General features: G+C 37.7%; 1 protein-coding gene across 2 annotated transcripts in view; it reads right to left on the bottom strand.

Moving 5' to 3' along the window:
* RNF217 (ring finger protein 217) overlaps positions 1 to 17,882 on the bottom strand; it is a 55,693-nt gene that overhangs the window by 9,544 nt on the left and 28,267 nt on the right. For both annotated transcript variants that reach the window (XM_048937088.1, XM_048937087.1), the window contains exons 2-4: positions 14,580 to 14,813; positions 7,036 to 7,200; positions 2,921 to 3,122 (exon numbers count right to left, since the gene is read on the bottom strand). In XM_048937088.1, coding sequence (XP_048793045.1) covers positions 2,921 to 3,122; positions 7,036 to 7,200; positions 14,580 to 14,813 — 601 coding nt within the window. The remainder of the gene's footprint in view (positions 1 to 2,920; positions 3,123 to 7,035; positions 7,201 to 14,579; positions 14,814 to 17,882) is intronic.

Genomic DNA, 17,882 nt, shown 5'->3' with positions numbered 1-17,882 from the left:
TAACAAGCAAAGCTAAAAGTCACAGCCAACAAATACATTTCCTGGCAGGTTCAGCTCTATTAAAGTGATGAACATTGCTGTAGGAAATAACTCAATGACAGCGCAGGAAACAAACCCCTGGAGAAATTTGGACTGAGGATTTGAGCTTCAGTAATCTTTTTTGGCTTACTAGTTAAGGCAAACCACAAGCATACTTAAAAAAGGGAAATGAAAGCAAAATATCTTATGCCTTCTCTATGCATACTTTTATAATTATGAACATACACATTTTTACCACTGAATTTTAACTATTACATGTGCTTCCACATTTCATTACTACCTCCATGTTACCGTTTGCATATAAACTAATTCTCTTTTAAACCAGTAGTAGTTGTTTCTTTTTGAAAGAGAAATGACAAGTATTACTATTTCCTAAAACAAAAAACATACAACAAGAAAGAGGAGAACATAATTTCAAAATTAGCATTATGCACATTCATTAAAAAAAAAAAATGTCAACTGCTTGTTTTATGTATAAGGCATTGGAAAAATTAAGACATCATGTAATGTTTGGTAATATAATATTCATGTAATTTTAATATAAACAAAATACTTGTTTATGTTTTTATCTGCATCAAACAAGTTTAATCTTGGGATAACATTACCCATAATTCTACACGTGGATGGCAAAGAACGCGATGTCCCTGAACTCAGTCCCTTGCTATCACAGCAAAGCAGCTTATATTGTGGTTGCTTTTACTGAAAGTTTTTTTGAAACACTGTGAACTACTTAAAAATAGCCCTTGAATTTTAAGCCTACATTTATTCACAAACAGTTTATACCTACATGCTGTAGTGCCAGCACTGTCTTTAATCTTTAATAGTACTTCTCATGTGCTGGAATTTCACTCTAGAAAATGCAACAGTGAAAATATCCAATCGTTTTGAATTTTTATCCATTTTCCTATTTATTTCCGCATCTTGAATTCCCTCTTACAAAGTTTGTTCAAAAACCTTACAAGTTTCAGAAGTCAAACGAACGGGGTCTGGATTACTTACTGACATTCATTATAAATACACTGCAGGTTTCTTAGTTTTTTTTCTACAACTTTGCAGATCAGCAAATTCTTCTTACCAGGCCTATGAGTCTAGTGTCAACCCTTGCGCTACTCTAAAATGGAAGTCACCTAGTATTTTCACTGGAACATATTTGGGTCAGGAGTTTTTACCACAGATCTGCTGACTTCTACTTCCATACATTCAGACTCTTGCCTTTACCTCTATATTTGACATAAGCCAACTTGTAAACTGAAAGCATTTTCTCATCTGAGCTGAATTTCGGTTTTCTTCCAATTCCTGTGCCTTAATTCACCCACTGTGATGTCCCATTTTCGTTAATAGGTCTCCAGCTTTCAACACCTAATAGAACTATTTCCTATCATGTTACAGGTAGCTTTACATGACACAAACTAAATACAATTACTCAAGTTAATGCATACATAAGATAACAAATAAGCTAAGAATTTATTTTTCTTGTGCTTATGTAAGTTCAGACAAGTGCACTAGTTCAAACCAAATCAAGACTACCTTAAAAAAAAAAAAAATCACAATATTCCCTTGAGATAAATTAAATTACATAGTTGCATTTTAAGTTCAATCTTTTTTTCAGACCCAAAGCCAACAGCTAAGTGTCCTCCTATATATACACATAAGGAGAATAAGCTTGAGTGCTTTGGTTATCAAAACAAAGTCAGGTTCAAATCCAAAGGATGCTTTATTCAGACAAACCTTTCACTCAGAGGTTCATCTAAAAAGATTCCTGCTCTTACTCATTTCTCCTGTATGGTTTTAGAATGACATAAGACCCTACAAATACATATTGATTGTCTCATATCTTTCTGTTACTGAAATCATAGAGATCTACTTTCTATTAGAAGAGCTACTGATGACCAAACTAATAAGCTAGTCATCAGCTGGTAGCAAGGAACAAAACTTCACAGAATCACAGAATTATAGGGGTTGGAAGGAACCTCCAGAGATCATCGAGTCCAACCCCTTCAGAAAAGACCTGAAAAGTTTAGTGGAAAATTTAGGATTTCAGATGCTTCCTTCTTTCCTCTGTTCCTACTTGACAGCTCAGGTACCCCTCAGTTCAGTACATGAATCAATTTTTGGGAACAATCATCCCAAGTGTCGTACAGGCACACTCCAATCTAGACATGTAACTGAGATGCCAGACTCCACTGCATCAGTCAAACCTTGTGCTATTGCCTTTGTTCGACTACAGTCAACTTATCCAATGGATCTGTTTCTGCTGCTACATGACCTGGCACTGCTTTCACAGCATGCTTGAGCAAATGCTTCTTGATTTGTACATCAGCAGACGGAAATACAGGCTGACAGAGGTAGCTGTACAACAATATGAGAAAATAGAAACATGAAATTTTAAAGGTAAAACTGAACCAAGTTGTTTCATTGAAAGATCTTCATGTGAAACTACAGCGTGGCAGTTTCACAGCTGCAACATGTCAGAAGGTCTATTTAGGTATCTGAAGTCACTACAATGTAATCAGAAGCAAATTGAATTTTCAATAGAATCAAAGTTATTCTTTAAGGCTACCCTATGTTGAGACACTTTCTTGTCAGTTTGCTTGTGTAGATTTACAGTTTGCTTAAATACTATGAAAAAAGGTTAGGAAACGCAAGCTACCAAAATAGGACACACTAGTTAATCACACATAATCCATACTAATCCATGCTCATGAAAGTGACTCCAAATGTATTCTAATATACTTAGTAAATCATTTTTTACATAGCTAAAAAAGAAGCTGCCCATCCTCTTTAAACCTATACATACACACATACCTTTAAGATACTGATACCCCACCTGCCTCAGTCACCTCTTTATGCCGCTCTCTACAAAGTGCATTTATCCACTCACCACAGACAGAGCCTCGCACTAATCTCCTCAAGTGTGGTCTCTCGGGGAGGTAGCGGTATTTGCATCCAAAGATACTGAGGTTTGATGTGTGATCTCCAAAGAAACGGAGCTGGCGGTATCTCTCCCCACAGCGGTAACAGAAATTAGTGTTACACTGGGAACAGGTCATGTGGTCACACCCTTCTGTTCTCTGGATGTGGATCTTTAGGAACAGAAGGAAAAAAAAAAAAGATTATTTTTAACCCCAGAAGTGGAGGAAAGCAAGCAATACTTCAACGCAGCCCACATACAGCAGATGTGCTAAGACAACTATGTTTTTTTAAGGCATGCTTCAGATCAAACATGAGTTACAGCTGTTTCCAGGCTTTTACGTAAGAAATGACTTCCTACATCATTCTTCCCCTTCATTTAAACAACCAAGGATCTCAGAAGATCCTTGCCTTTACTTAAGATGAAAACTTGTTTTTATTACTCAAGTAGACAAATTAGCATCGAATTTTATTAGAAAAGAAAGCAGCACAGTAAATATAGTTATGAACTCTGTATGACCCCTCCATAGATGGGTTTCCCCTCTCATGGCACCTGTGGCCCCACTGTTTCTCATTACTACCACAAATTGATTTGGCATTTTGTAATAAGCACCACAAAGGCTCTGCTGTAGAAAGAGGGACTTGGAAAGCACAGGATGTTGTCTTTTCTTGTTCACTTGTTTTGTCTTTAAGTGTTTAAAAGAAAGATTCCAAAAAAAAATATGAAAAAATATGATAAACTTTTACAATGCCCACAGCATAGCATTAAGGTGATTTGCCTAGGCTCTGCTTCTACTTTTCCAATCATTTTCTGCATGAAGTACCTTATTTACTATTTCTTTACCTCCATATACTCTTCTGCATTTACTTACTTAGCACACATTTAAAGGATTCAATTTCAGTTAATAGTTCTGAGAAACTTAGAAGTAACTGTGTAATCATTGTTGCAGCACATAATGTGATAGAATGAGACATCTTCCCCTAGACTGCGTCTCTTCTTAATCTTGCCAACTAAAATCATTGCTAATGGGGTGGTGGTAAACAAGTTTTTCCTATCTCACAAAATGGATAAATAGCACCACCCCACACACAGGCTCCATAATGCAACAAATAAAATAAAATAAAATAAAATTTCACAGTAACTGTGGTTGGAAGTAACCAGAGGTTATGTATTTTAATCCCTAGCTCAGCACTTCAAAGGCAGACCAAATTGGTTCAAGCCTTGTCTCACCTGGTACGGGTATGCTGCTCAAAGACTACTACTTGTTCCAGACCCTCCCCAGGAACAGTCTTCACTCCTTATATCTTTCTTGCTGAAACTCGTGATGATTCCTCCTTAATTTATCCATATCAACCCATATTTATTTTGCAGAGAGGTACAGGTATAGACATCACCACTTAATGGCCCTGCAAGCACCACAGGTGATGAAAGCTCAGGTGCAACTGAAGCCTCTAACCTCAAGAGAAGTTTGCAGCTTCTGGGGTATCTGACAGTCCTCAGAGGGTCAACAGTGGTACTGATCAAGCTTCACCTAGAATCTGAGAAATTTCTTCCACCTCAACTGCTACTGAAACTGGTACTCTACATAGGTAACAAGCTGACATTTTCTACTGGCACTTCTTTCAGCAAAAGACTGCAGGGCAGATATAGTCAGAAGTCATTCCAGACAGGTGTGCCAACATGACTGTGCCAATGAAGGCAATCTCAAGATTTCTGCACTTTCAATTACTTCTTTTATGAATAAAACAGGAAAGGCATTCACAGAAACTGACTGTGCTATAAAAAGTCACACCCTGGTGGAAAGTAGATTTCATCCAATAGAAGGGATGCCAGTAGGCTGACTATACAATCATCCCCCTCTACTCTGAAGAAGGCCAACATGATTTTATTTGTTCCTATCATTCATTTACCTGCATGACAGGTTCCTTGTTTTTCACAAGTACCTGAGAAAACACCATTGCTGATGAGCTTTATAATCCGATATATAATATAAACTTCAAAGCTCTCACTTTTAAGCACTTACTTAAAGTAAACTGGAAGAAAATCTACTCAGCTATACCAGTTAATTTTTGAAGTTACACATGGTGCTTTTTAAAAAAGTCAATTTGACTTTCTCCTTCTTTTCAGGCTTTATATGAAAAACATTAACCACATTCATTGAACCATAGTCTATTTAAGTTATTAACCTCAACTGAAATTGAGAAATGATCTATGCTATCTCCAAGCAGCATATAACAAGTTTAGAAAAATCTCTCTTAAAAAAAAAAAAAAAAAAAGCAACGCATCAAAAATCAATTTAAGATACGGAAAAAAGGAGCCCTTTCTACTATTTACATACTTAACTATACTCACACGTAAAACATTTAAGTATTTTGTATGTAACGCTTTATTTTGTAAGAATATCTTGCAGAGAACCAATAAAATACAAGCTGTTTCTATCAGGTGTGCTGAAGCTGCATCCACCTACTGTGAAAAGTAATCAGGCTTAAGCTCATTTAACGTGAGTACTAGCAGCCACTGTTATGAAGGATCAAACATGTTCAAAGCACTTACCAAAAAAACACTGAAAAACATGTGAATACCTGCCTAAGGATTTACCTATATACAGTCCCTCCACCCATAGAGTACTCCTGTTTTCTCAACTGCATGCCCAGACATGATAATCATGGAGAAATAAAAATCATGATATAGCTAGCAAAAAGAAGTTTTGTCTATATATTTACATACACTGAAGTGTATATCCAGAAGATATCCGTGAAATACTGTCGCAATTTATGACATTGATCAGAATTGTATCTTCTAGGTTACCAATAGCTTTAGAAGTTTGCTCAATAAAGAATACCCACCTTACTAAAGTTTCTGTCTTTAGATTCCATTAGCTTTAGTCTCACAGTAAAGACCAAATACTCAACACTCAATTTATTTTACTTTTCTGAAAATTTTGACTGTTGCAAATCTGTAACCAATTATTTTCTCCTTTATTTCATACGACTTATTTCAATAGAAACAACACATGCATCATCAAGAAACTCAATCTGGACACGGGTCAAAGAATTAAAACCAAAATAAGACACTTCTGTCCACTCCAGAAGGAAGTTTGTAAAAGAAAAAAAAAAATGTTACTATAAGACTTCCCAGAAACTGAACATTTTTAGAACTGGCTCAAACCTATCATATCTGAGCAAATAGGTTGCTAAAACTCAATGTCACGTGTATGTAAGAGAAAGGGTGAACAAATGACCACGGATTTCACAGCTTTACTAATTTTTCTTTGTGCTTTGAAGTCTTTCAAACTATGGCACCACATGTGTTTATTTTCCCATTATCAAATTAAGAAGCTTAGTAAATTGAGAAGTATACCCTTATAGACACAGCAAGGTTCCAAGTGCAACTAAGTATCTCCAGATTTTTAGTTCTTACTGTCAGCAGCTGCAGACAACTGCTGAGGAAAAAAGAAAGTGAACAGCCATAACAAACACCTTTGTCGAGGGCAACTGGGGCAAGGGCACTGGGGGTTGTTCAAATTCATTCAAGTGATTAGGCATCTATCTATCCTGGAAGGACAGAAAATGACATTTTTAGAACGTGAGACTGCACTTCATTCTGTTGAAAGTATTTATGAGAAAGGGCTAAATGTCAGTCCTTTCACAGGCCTAAAGATCTTCTGGATTTGCCAAAATTCAAAGTACCTCCTACTTGTCTTTAAGTACTTCCTGCTTTACGCCAACATCAAATTCATGCAATTCTTCCAAGGTCTCTGGAAAACCTGATGAACAGCATCATACTTTGCTAAAATTTTATATTTATTTAAATTTTTGTTATATGAATAATTCAGACTAACACACTCATTACAAGTTGAGACTAAAAATTTTTTTAAAGTTTCTTTTAGATGTTAAGAGCCTGTGAAACCAGTTCAGGGACTGGTAAGTAAAATACCCATTTTTCTATATGGGTCAAAGGTAAGAATCTACACAGCAGGTGTGAATTTTGCTTCAAACCTAGGATAGAAGCTACAAATATTTAGAATGCATAAATATTTAAGCAGTTTTAAGCTAACATCTGTGCACCCCTAGAATGCAACTTACCTTGCATTTTGGACACTTCTGAGCATTCCTCTGCCCGTGCTCAATCTCATTGGCCCAGTGACGCAACAGCTTGTCTCCCTTTTTGTACTCTTTGCAGTTAACACCTTCATGCCAGGGAGAGTGGCACTTAAAACACCAGACAAATTGGCAAGATGGACACTGGATCTGTACAAATGAGAAAACACACATTTACAAGCTATACACTGACCCAACTGGAAAGCGTGTTTTAAAAATGCTGCTCTTAGTCAAAGAGTAACTGCCCAGCAATAAGGGTCTAACATTTTCTGCAATGTCCATTTAAAAAACAAATTCAACAAGTTACGCAACACAACACTGATTTCTTTTTAAAAATTATTTTTAAAGAGAAAAAATTAAAAAAAAAAAAAAAAAGAATTATTAAAACCCAGGAAAGGCTCCAGTCAAGCAAAGGACAAATGAGTAGCTTGCTTTCTAAGATAATTCAGTTGCCTCAAACACACTTGTCATCAGGTAAAAATCAACAGCTAACTTTCACTGTGATGGATCTCATTCTTCCAGAGACAACCTACACTCCCTTAGCCTTCTACCAGAGAGAAAACAATCCTCTGCTAGCAGGAATCTGGAGAACCCAGAATAGGTTATGAAGCTTCTATTAGAAACAGGCTGGGAAAAAGGTGCCAAGTGTGAGGGCCTTTCTCCTTTCCAGTCAAGTGGCCCTACCACCACTTTGATGCCAGACACCTCTGATCAAACATGTGCCAAACAGCACACTTGTTAACAACCACAATATTGGCAGAAAAGGTAAGCCAAGCTCTTTACATTGATAGAAGATCTACTCTTCCTGCTCACCTAGTTTTGAATCATTACAACAAATACACAATCATCACACCCTCTTCTAGAGCTTGGCTATTACTTGTAAAAAGCCGCTGGAGCTGTATTTGTAAAAGCATTAAGCAACACAGGCACTCTGCAGGTGCTCACACATTAAGTCTGGCCACACACCTGGACAGTGACTGAAGACAGCAACAAGCAGAAGCCACATTCAGTGCACATCCAGGCTTCAGGAACATCTCCACTACAGATGTATTTGGTAGCACATGATTTGAGCGAGGCTATGAATACGTGGGGGAAAGCTGGGGAAGGTACAACCCTCATGCAACCACTCATTTCCACCAGCCCATTCACAGTCCATGCCTAATACAGCCCCTACTCTATGCCAATGCACAGACTGGTCTGAGGAATTCAACCAAAACCAGCTTCTCAGCTACAGCTGTCTCCTGCCTCCAACTCACCACAGACACGTGAGGGAAGGAAGGTCTCCCTTGGGGTATGGCCCAGGTAAAGCCCACAGAACACATTTTGGAAGTCCTGGCATGACACAAGCTGGCCAGGTTCTCTGCTCAGACACACCAGCTGCCTGCCACCTCAGCTCTGTTCTCAGGCCAAAGCTGACACTCTGATCTGCCTCAAGTAGTTCGCTGCAGCACAGCCAGAATTATTGTTCGTACATGCAGTTATTACATCCGTTACTACCAGCAAGCTAATACAAAGCTGATCTAATCTCATAATGAGTGATGGAAATGAAGCTGTCTGCAGCCCTTAATGCTTCTTCCTAAGCCTCTTCTGCATAGACTTTTTTTTTTTTTTAATGTGAAAAATTAAAGGCAAAAACTTAAATGCAAATTGATACAATGGCTCTAGCTAGTACTTTTATGTCTCTACTGACCCACTGTTTAGTGGTTGCCTTTAGTTTCACTTGTAGAAAACAAATGTTTCTGCATTGCAGCAGCCTCTGAGAGCGCAGCCTCGTTTGTGTGATGTGAAATATTTCTGGGTAGCACTGTTAAACCAAATATTTTATCTTTATCTGATATGATAAAGTATCATCATCCATATGATGTGCTGCTCAGCTTTGTGCACCACTTCTGCTTACTTCTTTAAGTCAATCCAAATCTACAGATCAGCAAGTGCAAGAATGTGAGTTCATTCTCAAAAGATTTAACAATTTTCTCACTGTATCTAAGATGGCATTTCCCCCTCCAGAATTCTTCATCTGTATGCATGGCTGAAGTGTGAATAAGGAAGACAACCTTGAGATATAGACAGACTTTCTTCTTTTTACAAGATGTTTTAACATTTCAGTTGGTCACCATTTACTGGTCATTATTCCTCTTAAACAAAAGAGTATTTAAGTGCTAGAACACACAGTTCTTTCCTTCATATCTAGCAGACAAAGACAGTGTAATTTAAAAATAGAAGAAGTAAATTCTGATGTCCTGTATCCTGTGCAAGTATGACTTTGTGCTTGTTATAGCAAGACAGGGTGGCATTTTTTCCACAGTAAACACTAAAATACTTGACAAAAGAAAACTGCACTTACATGCTTTTTGTCAATGAAATAAGGTACCAGAAACACAGGTAGGTAACATACAAAACTTGTTCGCATTGAGACAACATACTGAAGTTATAACAAGCATATTACAAACATATGTAACAAGTATATTACAAACACTATTACTTTCTGTATGAGAATATGGTAACGGCCTATGGCCAGGACAAAGTATATAACAACCAACATACAAAATATAACCAGTACCTTTTCTCAGATTCATTGGTCTACTGGCTAAGACTACGTAAAAAAATACATACTATCCTGCTATCTTTGCTTAATTCTTCATAAAAACAGCTCAAGAGGAAAGAGGAAAATCTCCATTTTTCCTAAATGGAAACCTAAAAAACCTAAGAACCTAAAAAATTAAATATTTATTGCTACTAACCAAATTCATGCAGAGCACTAATTTACGTTTCCAGAATCCAACATGCACAACAGTCACCTCTGGTTTCTAGCTTACTACCCTAACCCAACATTTCCTTCGAGCATCATGTCTTCCAATAACATACATCACAGTGATCCACTGCTAGAAAGACATGATATAGCAAACGCCACACTGCGTTACTCAGTGTTTATCACGCCTCGGGCAAAGAATGGCCTTGTGTAGTCACAATTAAGTGTTCTACAACCTGGAAGCTCTTTTTAGGTACAATACTCAGTCATTTCAGACGGAATCTGAATGAATCCATCTCAAACAAACCCCCCATGCCAACAGATCTGGGAAGCTGCTTGCTTAAAAACCTGGTAACAATTTGAAACAAATTTTTTTGCTCTTTTGTTTTTTGAACTTTTAACATTTTTCACATGCTCTGTTACAGCACACATGTAACTACAAGAAATGTAACACACTGACATCAGATCTTTCCAAACACATCATTTAGAAAACACTGAAATAAACATTGAGGCTGCAATCACAGGATTTCGGAATATATTAATCAGTGGCCCTGATTAATTGAACTAAAGGAATCTACTTCATGACAAGCTTTGGAGTGACTAGTTTCCTTTTTCATCTTCCACAAATCTGAATTAGTAAATGGATTTAAGATTCTGAATGAGCCACTTGACTTCTCTTGGTCATTACCATCTGAACATACACTATACAAACAAAAGTATGCTATTTTAAATTAACCTTATTTTCTTGGAAGTAGTAGACAAAAAAAAAAACCCTAAAGGTTTTCTAACTTGGATTCAGTGAACCAGCATGGAATGTGCTCAAGAAGAAATAGGAACACAACAGGACAACTACGTCAGTCTTTTAGATTCTTACTCCATGCTTCCTCTGCTTTTCTGAGAATACCATCAGATGATTTGCTTTATGTTTAGTATTAGTACATAAATCATAATAAGGACTCAGAAATTGAGATAATTCAAAGTAGCAAAATACAGTATAGTCCAACAAAACAGATGCTATTTCTGAAAAAAATATGTTTTTCCAAATATAAACTTTTCCAATTATTTTGTGACTTCCATTTCAGTTGATCAGAATTGAGAGGATACACACAAACTTACAACAGCTGAAGGTCAGTCTCCCTTGAAATAGAAAAGATTACGCAAGTTCTCAGTCTAATCCTCTTGGTTCTCAACTTTCTCACACACTGATCTTTGAGGCTGACAATTTCCATTTTCTTAGACAGCCAGTAAAATAATTTAAACTTTCATTTCCTCACCTGCCAGGAAAAGACCTTTCAAAATTGGTAGGTAACAGCAATATAAAGCACTGCCCACCATGACATGACATTAGCAAAACTAAGTTCACATTAAAAATGTTCTGAGAACTTGAAGCTTCAGAAAGATTAATGGGATTCTCTGCAGCTTAGTGGAATGCTAGCTACATATTAGAGTGAAATAATTGTACAGTTAACTGATTAGTTGAATTACAATATCTATCTACAGCTACACAGTTAATTCATTCCAAAACAGATATTGGCTACTGCCAAAACAGTTGCTTCCTCCTCATCATCAACCCATCTTCTTTCTTATACCAGCTGAAAATAAGCAACAACAAAACAAATCTTGTATCCCATTGGAGCTGATCTTTGATCCAGCTCCCAGTGTAGCACTGAAACATCAATATGAACAAAAGCAAGTTGGCAGGAACAAACAGCTAAGAACATAGAGGAAGTACACAGCAAAATTACCACTTTATGAGCAGTTTAGGCTTAATGCTGACTGCAGTGATACCTAGCCATGAAAGTATCTGCAACTCTAGGTTCCAATTTGATCAGAAAAAGTTGAAGAACTCACTAGTATCAGCTACACAGATCTATTCCATCACAATACTTTCGCAATTACAGATTCCTGACAGTTCTAGAGCAATAGAGTTTCAGAAACTTCTCAACAGTTCCAACAAAAGATAGTTTACTTAAGAACCACGTTGAAAAAAAGCTTCACATTTCTGAAGTCAAACATACTTTACGTGATGGGCATCTCTTCACAGTAGCGACCAAGAAAGTTTTGTCATGAACATCACAGACTAAGGCAGAAAGCCCAACAATCAAGAACAACTTCTTTGTAACAGGTCAAAAAGCCAGCTTTAAAAAGGTGAAACCTAAGGCTTATGGGAGAAGAAAAATAAGCTCACAGTAAAAGCCAACATCCCCTACTGAAACCTGCCTGTTCCATGCATAAGAATTGGACTACTATTCTGTTGAATTTTTTGCACATTTTCTTCAGACCTTGGGCACATCAACTTTCACCAGAGGTTTATTAATCTTTTCTTTGATTGAGTCTTACATTCCCAATTTGATTCATAAGACAAAAGAGCAGGGATGTTTCCTTACTTAAAGCTAGGATCCCTCTTGTGACATGAATACATGATGCAGTATACTAGATAATTAATCTGCTGTATGGTGCTCTTTCAAGTGACACTAACAGGACAAAGAATGTTTCAATAGCCAGTTTTCCTTTTCTACCTCTCTTCCTCTGCCAACATGTGTGCACAGGTTAATTTTCAAGGCTTACATCAAGACTTTGGTTTCTAAAATGAAGAGTAGCCAACTCTGAACTGCTAGGCTTACATCAGTTTAGCTAACAAAACATATACCAAGGAAAAATATTCAAGCTGATAACTTTTATCCTTCTTTAAATTTAGATGTTAGCTTTATTTATAATTTAAAATGGGGTATCTATTGTTAGTAAAGCCATTAATGACATTTAAAAATATCTTCTCAAACATACTCTCAGATTTTACAGTGTCTTCCTGTCCCTGCATATAGTACATATGTACAGCAAGGGTACTGGGAAGAGCCTTTCTGTGCTCCTGACAGTACCTTTCTGCATGGGCTTTCCCCATGCATGACTGTTCTTTTGAAAAGGCAGCACTTCCAGTTCCGGGGTTTCAGTCCAAAATTCCTCTGAAGCAATTAGTGCTTCTATTGCTCATATTGCTCCTAGTCTCTGGTCAGATCTCTTCTATACTACATGTGGAAAAAATGAATCTTCACCTCCAAAGAGCCCATAATCCAAGACAGAAAAGAATGTATGAAAAAAAATCACATTAGAATATAAGAAAACTGAGATAATGGTCCACAGCTACACATGTACACAAGGACAGGTACACTTTTTTTTTTTTTTAAACATCTCATCCTTGTAGCAACTCTTCTGTGTACTGAGCTTCTATCAGTTTGCTAAAACTTTACCTACAACAGAACACAACACAGGTTCAAGGATCAGTCTAAAGCTCTGGACCATGAGTGTCCATACTGTTTGTTAGTACTTTCCCAAGTGTATTTCTGTCCTGTATCAACTAGACATTCCTTACACGTGGGTACAGCCAGCTCAAAGCACATATTTTGACAGTCTGTTCTTAGGAAGAGACTCTAGCTCTGCAGAGCAGAACTACACAACATTTTACCACAGTACCAGGGAACTGCTTCAGGCTTGTACTACATAAAGCATCAGGCAGCTTCAGATTCTTTCTTTGATTAGGATTTCTGGGGAAGTGGTGAGAAGATTTTAACCACAGCATTTGAACTCACAGCATTTGTAAGCAAAGTACTCTTTTGTACTCTGAAGATAATGAACAAATTGAGTTGGCATGCACACACTACCTACAACAGCTGCACAACCTTAGGAGAAGCTGATGCAAAAGCATTACAACAGCTGGTCTACCTTGGACCACACATCCTGTCTGTACCTGAGGAGATGTTAAATGGATGGTTGAAGAAGAATGGCTTCAGGCAGAAAGAATTTAACCTGCAGTTTGGAATTCCTCCACCTTTGCTTAAAATGCCAAGCACCTGAAAATCTTAAGTCCAACACTAGACTTTGTGGCTACTTATATATAACTCAAACACTGCAAAGAAACAGGAAGGAAGCTCAGAATTCAAGAGTTAGCTTTGTTGAAGTTTCAACTGCACTGGATACACAACCTTCTACTTTTTAATCCCCACATTGGGCTCAATCTTATGTCGTAATTAGGCCTATCTAAACAACCATCTAAACTCCTACTGAGGAAAACTGGTTTGGTCAGGGAAGGCCAGCTCAATCATGACATTAACCACAACAAATCTAATAACTGGATGTAAAGCTAATGCGAAGCATGATGCTGCAGACAGAACTTTCATCTTTTGGAAACAAGATGGACCATCAGGGCTCAAAGCTTCTTCTAACTGAAAATCTTGCTCTTTAGTACCTGATTTAAATCAGTATAAGTGAACCTTCTACTTGAAGAAACTCTGTGAAAAAATGTTTTTTGATCATCCTCCAATTTTATGTACTAAGAGTCATGAAACCAGGGTAATCTTTAACCTCTAGTGAGGGATTAAAGAAATCATAACCAAGAGGCAGGACAGACAACATCTCTAGTTCTTAGGAAAGAACAAGCAACAGGAAGCTATCACCTAACACAGTAAGTGCCTCGAATTCATTTGCTCATTTTCAGGAAATAACCTATTTTTGCCAGAGTTGTGCGGCTAGAATAATCAGTTGCAGTGTAATTCCCCTTTCCCAGTCTCTTCTGATCATGATTACTGTTTGCACATGAGAGAAGAAAGAAAATACTGTTAAAACTAAAACACGTCAGGCCAAAATTATGACACCTACCAACCTATCAGGACTAAAGTTCACCTGTTCAAATGGCTAGAAGTGAATCAACTAGTTAAAGCAACCATGTACTAATGCTGTCCTACTTTTGCTGTGCCATCTAATCCACAGCTCTGGCAAGCGTGCTCACTTTGTATTTGTTCTCCAATTTGGCAGGGGTAGGAATGTGGCCTCTCCTCCGGAAGGTTGTAAAGTGCTTGCACTGAGGGCATGGCTTCGTGCTGGAGTCGATGCGGCTGAGTTCCAGGAAATATTTATACTTGATAATGTCCTCGTGGGGCAGGTTATAGAGGACAGTTGTTTCATCCAGGTGTTCGCTGCACTCTGTGATCGGGCATTTTATATCTGCTTGTCCCAGCTGCACCTGCATATGAAAAAACAGAAGAGCTGCATGACCTTTTGCTTGGAAAAGGTACTACTCTGCAACTATTATGGAAGCGGACTCTTGCAAATTCTAAATTAAATTGAATTGTCTTGCAGAGTACTCTAACAGTCCACAGACTATCAAGCATAACATCTTAAAATTATACATAGCCATTTTTCCAGAGGGTACTTTCCAAATCCAAACAGAAAAGCCAATTACCCTTATAACAACTGTAGTTTTAAAATATATAGTCTCAGTGTATGTACCATGGCGATGTACTCCATGAAAACAAAACATGAACTTAAATTAGCAGTACCCAAGCCATACTCTAAGCTTTAGCTGCGATGGCCAACTCTTCACTGCTACGGCTCACAAAGGCAGTGTGAAAATAGGCAGTAGAAACATACGTATATTGCTTCACTTCAAAATGTGCTGGGAATCACAACACAGAGAAATTAAAGTCAATTTAAGATCATCAACTGACTCAATGCTATCCCTGTTGCTCTGCCTTGCTACTAGCAGCTCAGTACATGCCATACTGCACGCACAGAACACGTCAGTTGAGCCCGAGGCTGGCCAAGCTAATAAATTTTCCCAGTACTTGAAGTGCCATAAAGTTAAAAAAAAATCCAACACTAAAAATGCCTGAGACGATGACCAAAACAGAAATGCACACACAAGCAAATTCAATGTCAGGGATGAAACTGCTGCTGATGCAACAAGGCCTGATGGTCTCATGCTGATCCATACCATATGGCCAGTTACCTGTAACACAGGTCCTGGATCTTAGGGCTGGACCCAGGCCTGCACCCTTAGCGCCTGGCAGACTTCTCTAACTTGGAGACTGACTCCATGCCAAAACAACACATCCTCAGCAGCGTAGCTACATTTGCTTGACACTGAGCCTAAGTTAATAAACACTGCTGGGTCTGAGGAGCCTGCAAGGCCCCAGCATAAGCATGTTCACATCTGCCACAAGTGATGTTGAGAAAATGAGTGTTGACTGCAGACATGGAGCTGACCACCAGCTCAACTCCTTCCTCACCTAACTTCTCTGTGCAGGGAGGAAGGAGGGGGGACTGCGGACGGAATCAGTCTCTTTCTAGAAATTGTTTCAAGGCATGTCAGTCCAATTAATTTATACTGTTTATTCTTCAATAGGCTCTGGTATTGGAATCTCTTACATATGACAGTAACCTCTCAAATTCTGATGCAGATTTCCCTACTCCATGGTGACAATGAAAGACATCTTACACCAGAGACTACTAATGCAGTTTTTAATCTAAGAAAAAAAAAAAAAAAATAGCATAAAGCAACAATGCTGTCACTGCTGCCCCAGTTACAGAGCCACGAGCTCTAACTGAACAATAATTTAGCCATTTAGAGGACTGAAAAATGCATACAAAATGTTATAAAACCTATAGTTCATATTGACTTTAGAAAGAAATCCACACTGCACTACCTTTCGTCTCCCAATAACGCAGTGGATCCAAATCAGAGTGAAGAAAAGAAGCAGGTAACTACAAGACAGCAGCAGTCCATCTAGAAACCAGAACACAGCCAATGTGCTGCACAGGTCAGGATGGAGGGAGACCTTCCTATGGGACAGAGGAGGTACACGTGTTCTCAGGAGGCAAACGCTCCAAATTTCAAATCCAGACAAGACTACCACTACATGCAAACAAAGAGGCTCAAACATTCTGGCTTTTACATGTATCAGAGTGAAGAGAGAGGAGTATATGGTTGAAGACGCTTTTAAACAAAGAAATAATAAAAAAAGGACAAGAACCCATAAGGTTCTTGAGGCAATGACCAGTTTTATATCTGGAAGACAAAAAGGCATCTGAAGCAGCATGTGAAAACTGAACTCAGATGCATGGCATCACTCAAATTTCTTCCTTAATTTTTAAATTACTTCTCAGAAAGTCAGAATACCTCAATTTGACACACATTCAAAATTAGCTACAGCCACAACACAATAAGATCACAACATCATGACAGCACATCTCTATTTTAGGGTGCTATCATCTGAAATACTGAATGTATGGCTCTATCATGTGATCCTAAATATATTTACTTATGCTCTCTGCTTCTTATCAAAGTATTTTTGACAAGAAATAGGGGTCTCTTAGCAATCCAGTCACATTACTAGAAATCTTGATGCCCAAAAAGTTTTGCAGATGCTCAAGTCTTTCAATACTGGCAGCTCATGTTCTAGCAATCCCGGCCCTTCACAGGTGTCTCCAGGAGGCATATACAGACTTTCATTTAAGAAAAAAAAAAAAAGAATAAAGAAAAAAGAAAAATATATTCTTGCTCTGCTGCTGCCTATTCCTCCTGAGAGTATATACAGTTCCAACAGCTCTCTGCATCACAGAACACCCACAACTTCTAAGACCAAATGCATATCAGTATTTTATTTGAGAACACTTGTTCTTTCAGCTGAAATTTATCATCTGTGCTAAACAAGCAGAAACAAAAGTCATCCTCAAGAACTCAAATATGCTAACCTAGGAGAAAAAACTTTACAGGAATGCAAAAACACTGTGGTATTACTACAAGGATTAATAAAACATTCTATTTAAAGAAGTGTAGGCACACAGTAATTTAAAGTCAAATAGGCAAATTAATTCCATCTACGGCTACTTGAGTTCTTTGTTTCTTTAAAGAATTAGGAAAATACAAAAGCGGGTAAGCCCTTTTGCTAGGAGTAAGCTGCAGAGGAGAAACACTTCACACTGAGAAGGCTCACTGCATTTGACATTTAAGCTAGTGCTTAAAAAAAAAAAAAAAATATATATATATATATATAAAAATATATATAACATGCTATTTAGAACAAACCTGCATTTATAAAACCAAGGAATACAACACTGAACACTTCCTATTTTTCATGCCCACGCAGAATATGATTAAATGTGTGGTAAAAGTCAAGTGTGGTTTCAGTGTTTATTTTGAAAATATGTTTTACACCCACTTCAAGTAAATCATTTTTATCTTCTGTAATAGTTTCAGCCTTTCAAATTTGGCAAAGATTGATTCTTTTCCTACGTTTTGAATGGGACTGAG

Source organism: Lagopus muta, chromosome 2 (assembly GCF_023343835.1).
Source record: "Lagopus muta isolate bLagMut1 chromosome 2, bLagMut1 primary, whole genome shotgun sequence".
NCBI lineage: Eukaryota > Metazoa > Chordata > Aves > Galliformes > Phasianidae > Lagopus > Lagopus muta.
Note: the sequence above shows the minus strand (reverse complement) of the source record. Positions and strands in the feature narration are given on the sequence as shown.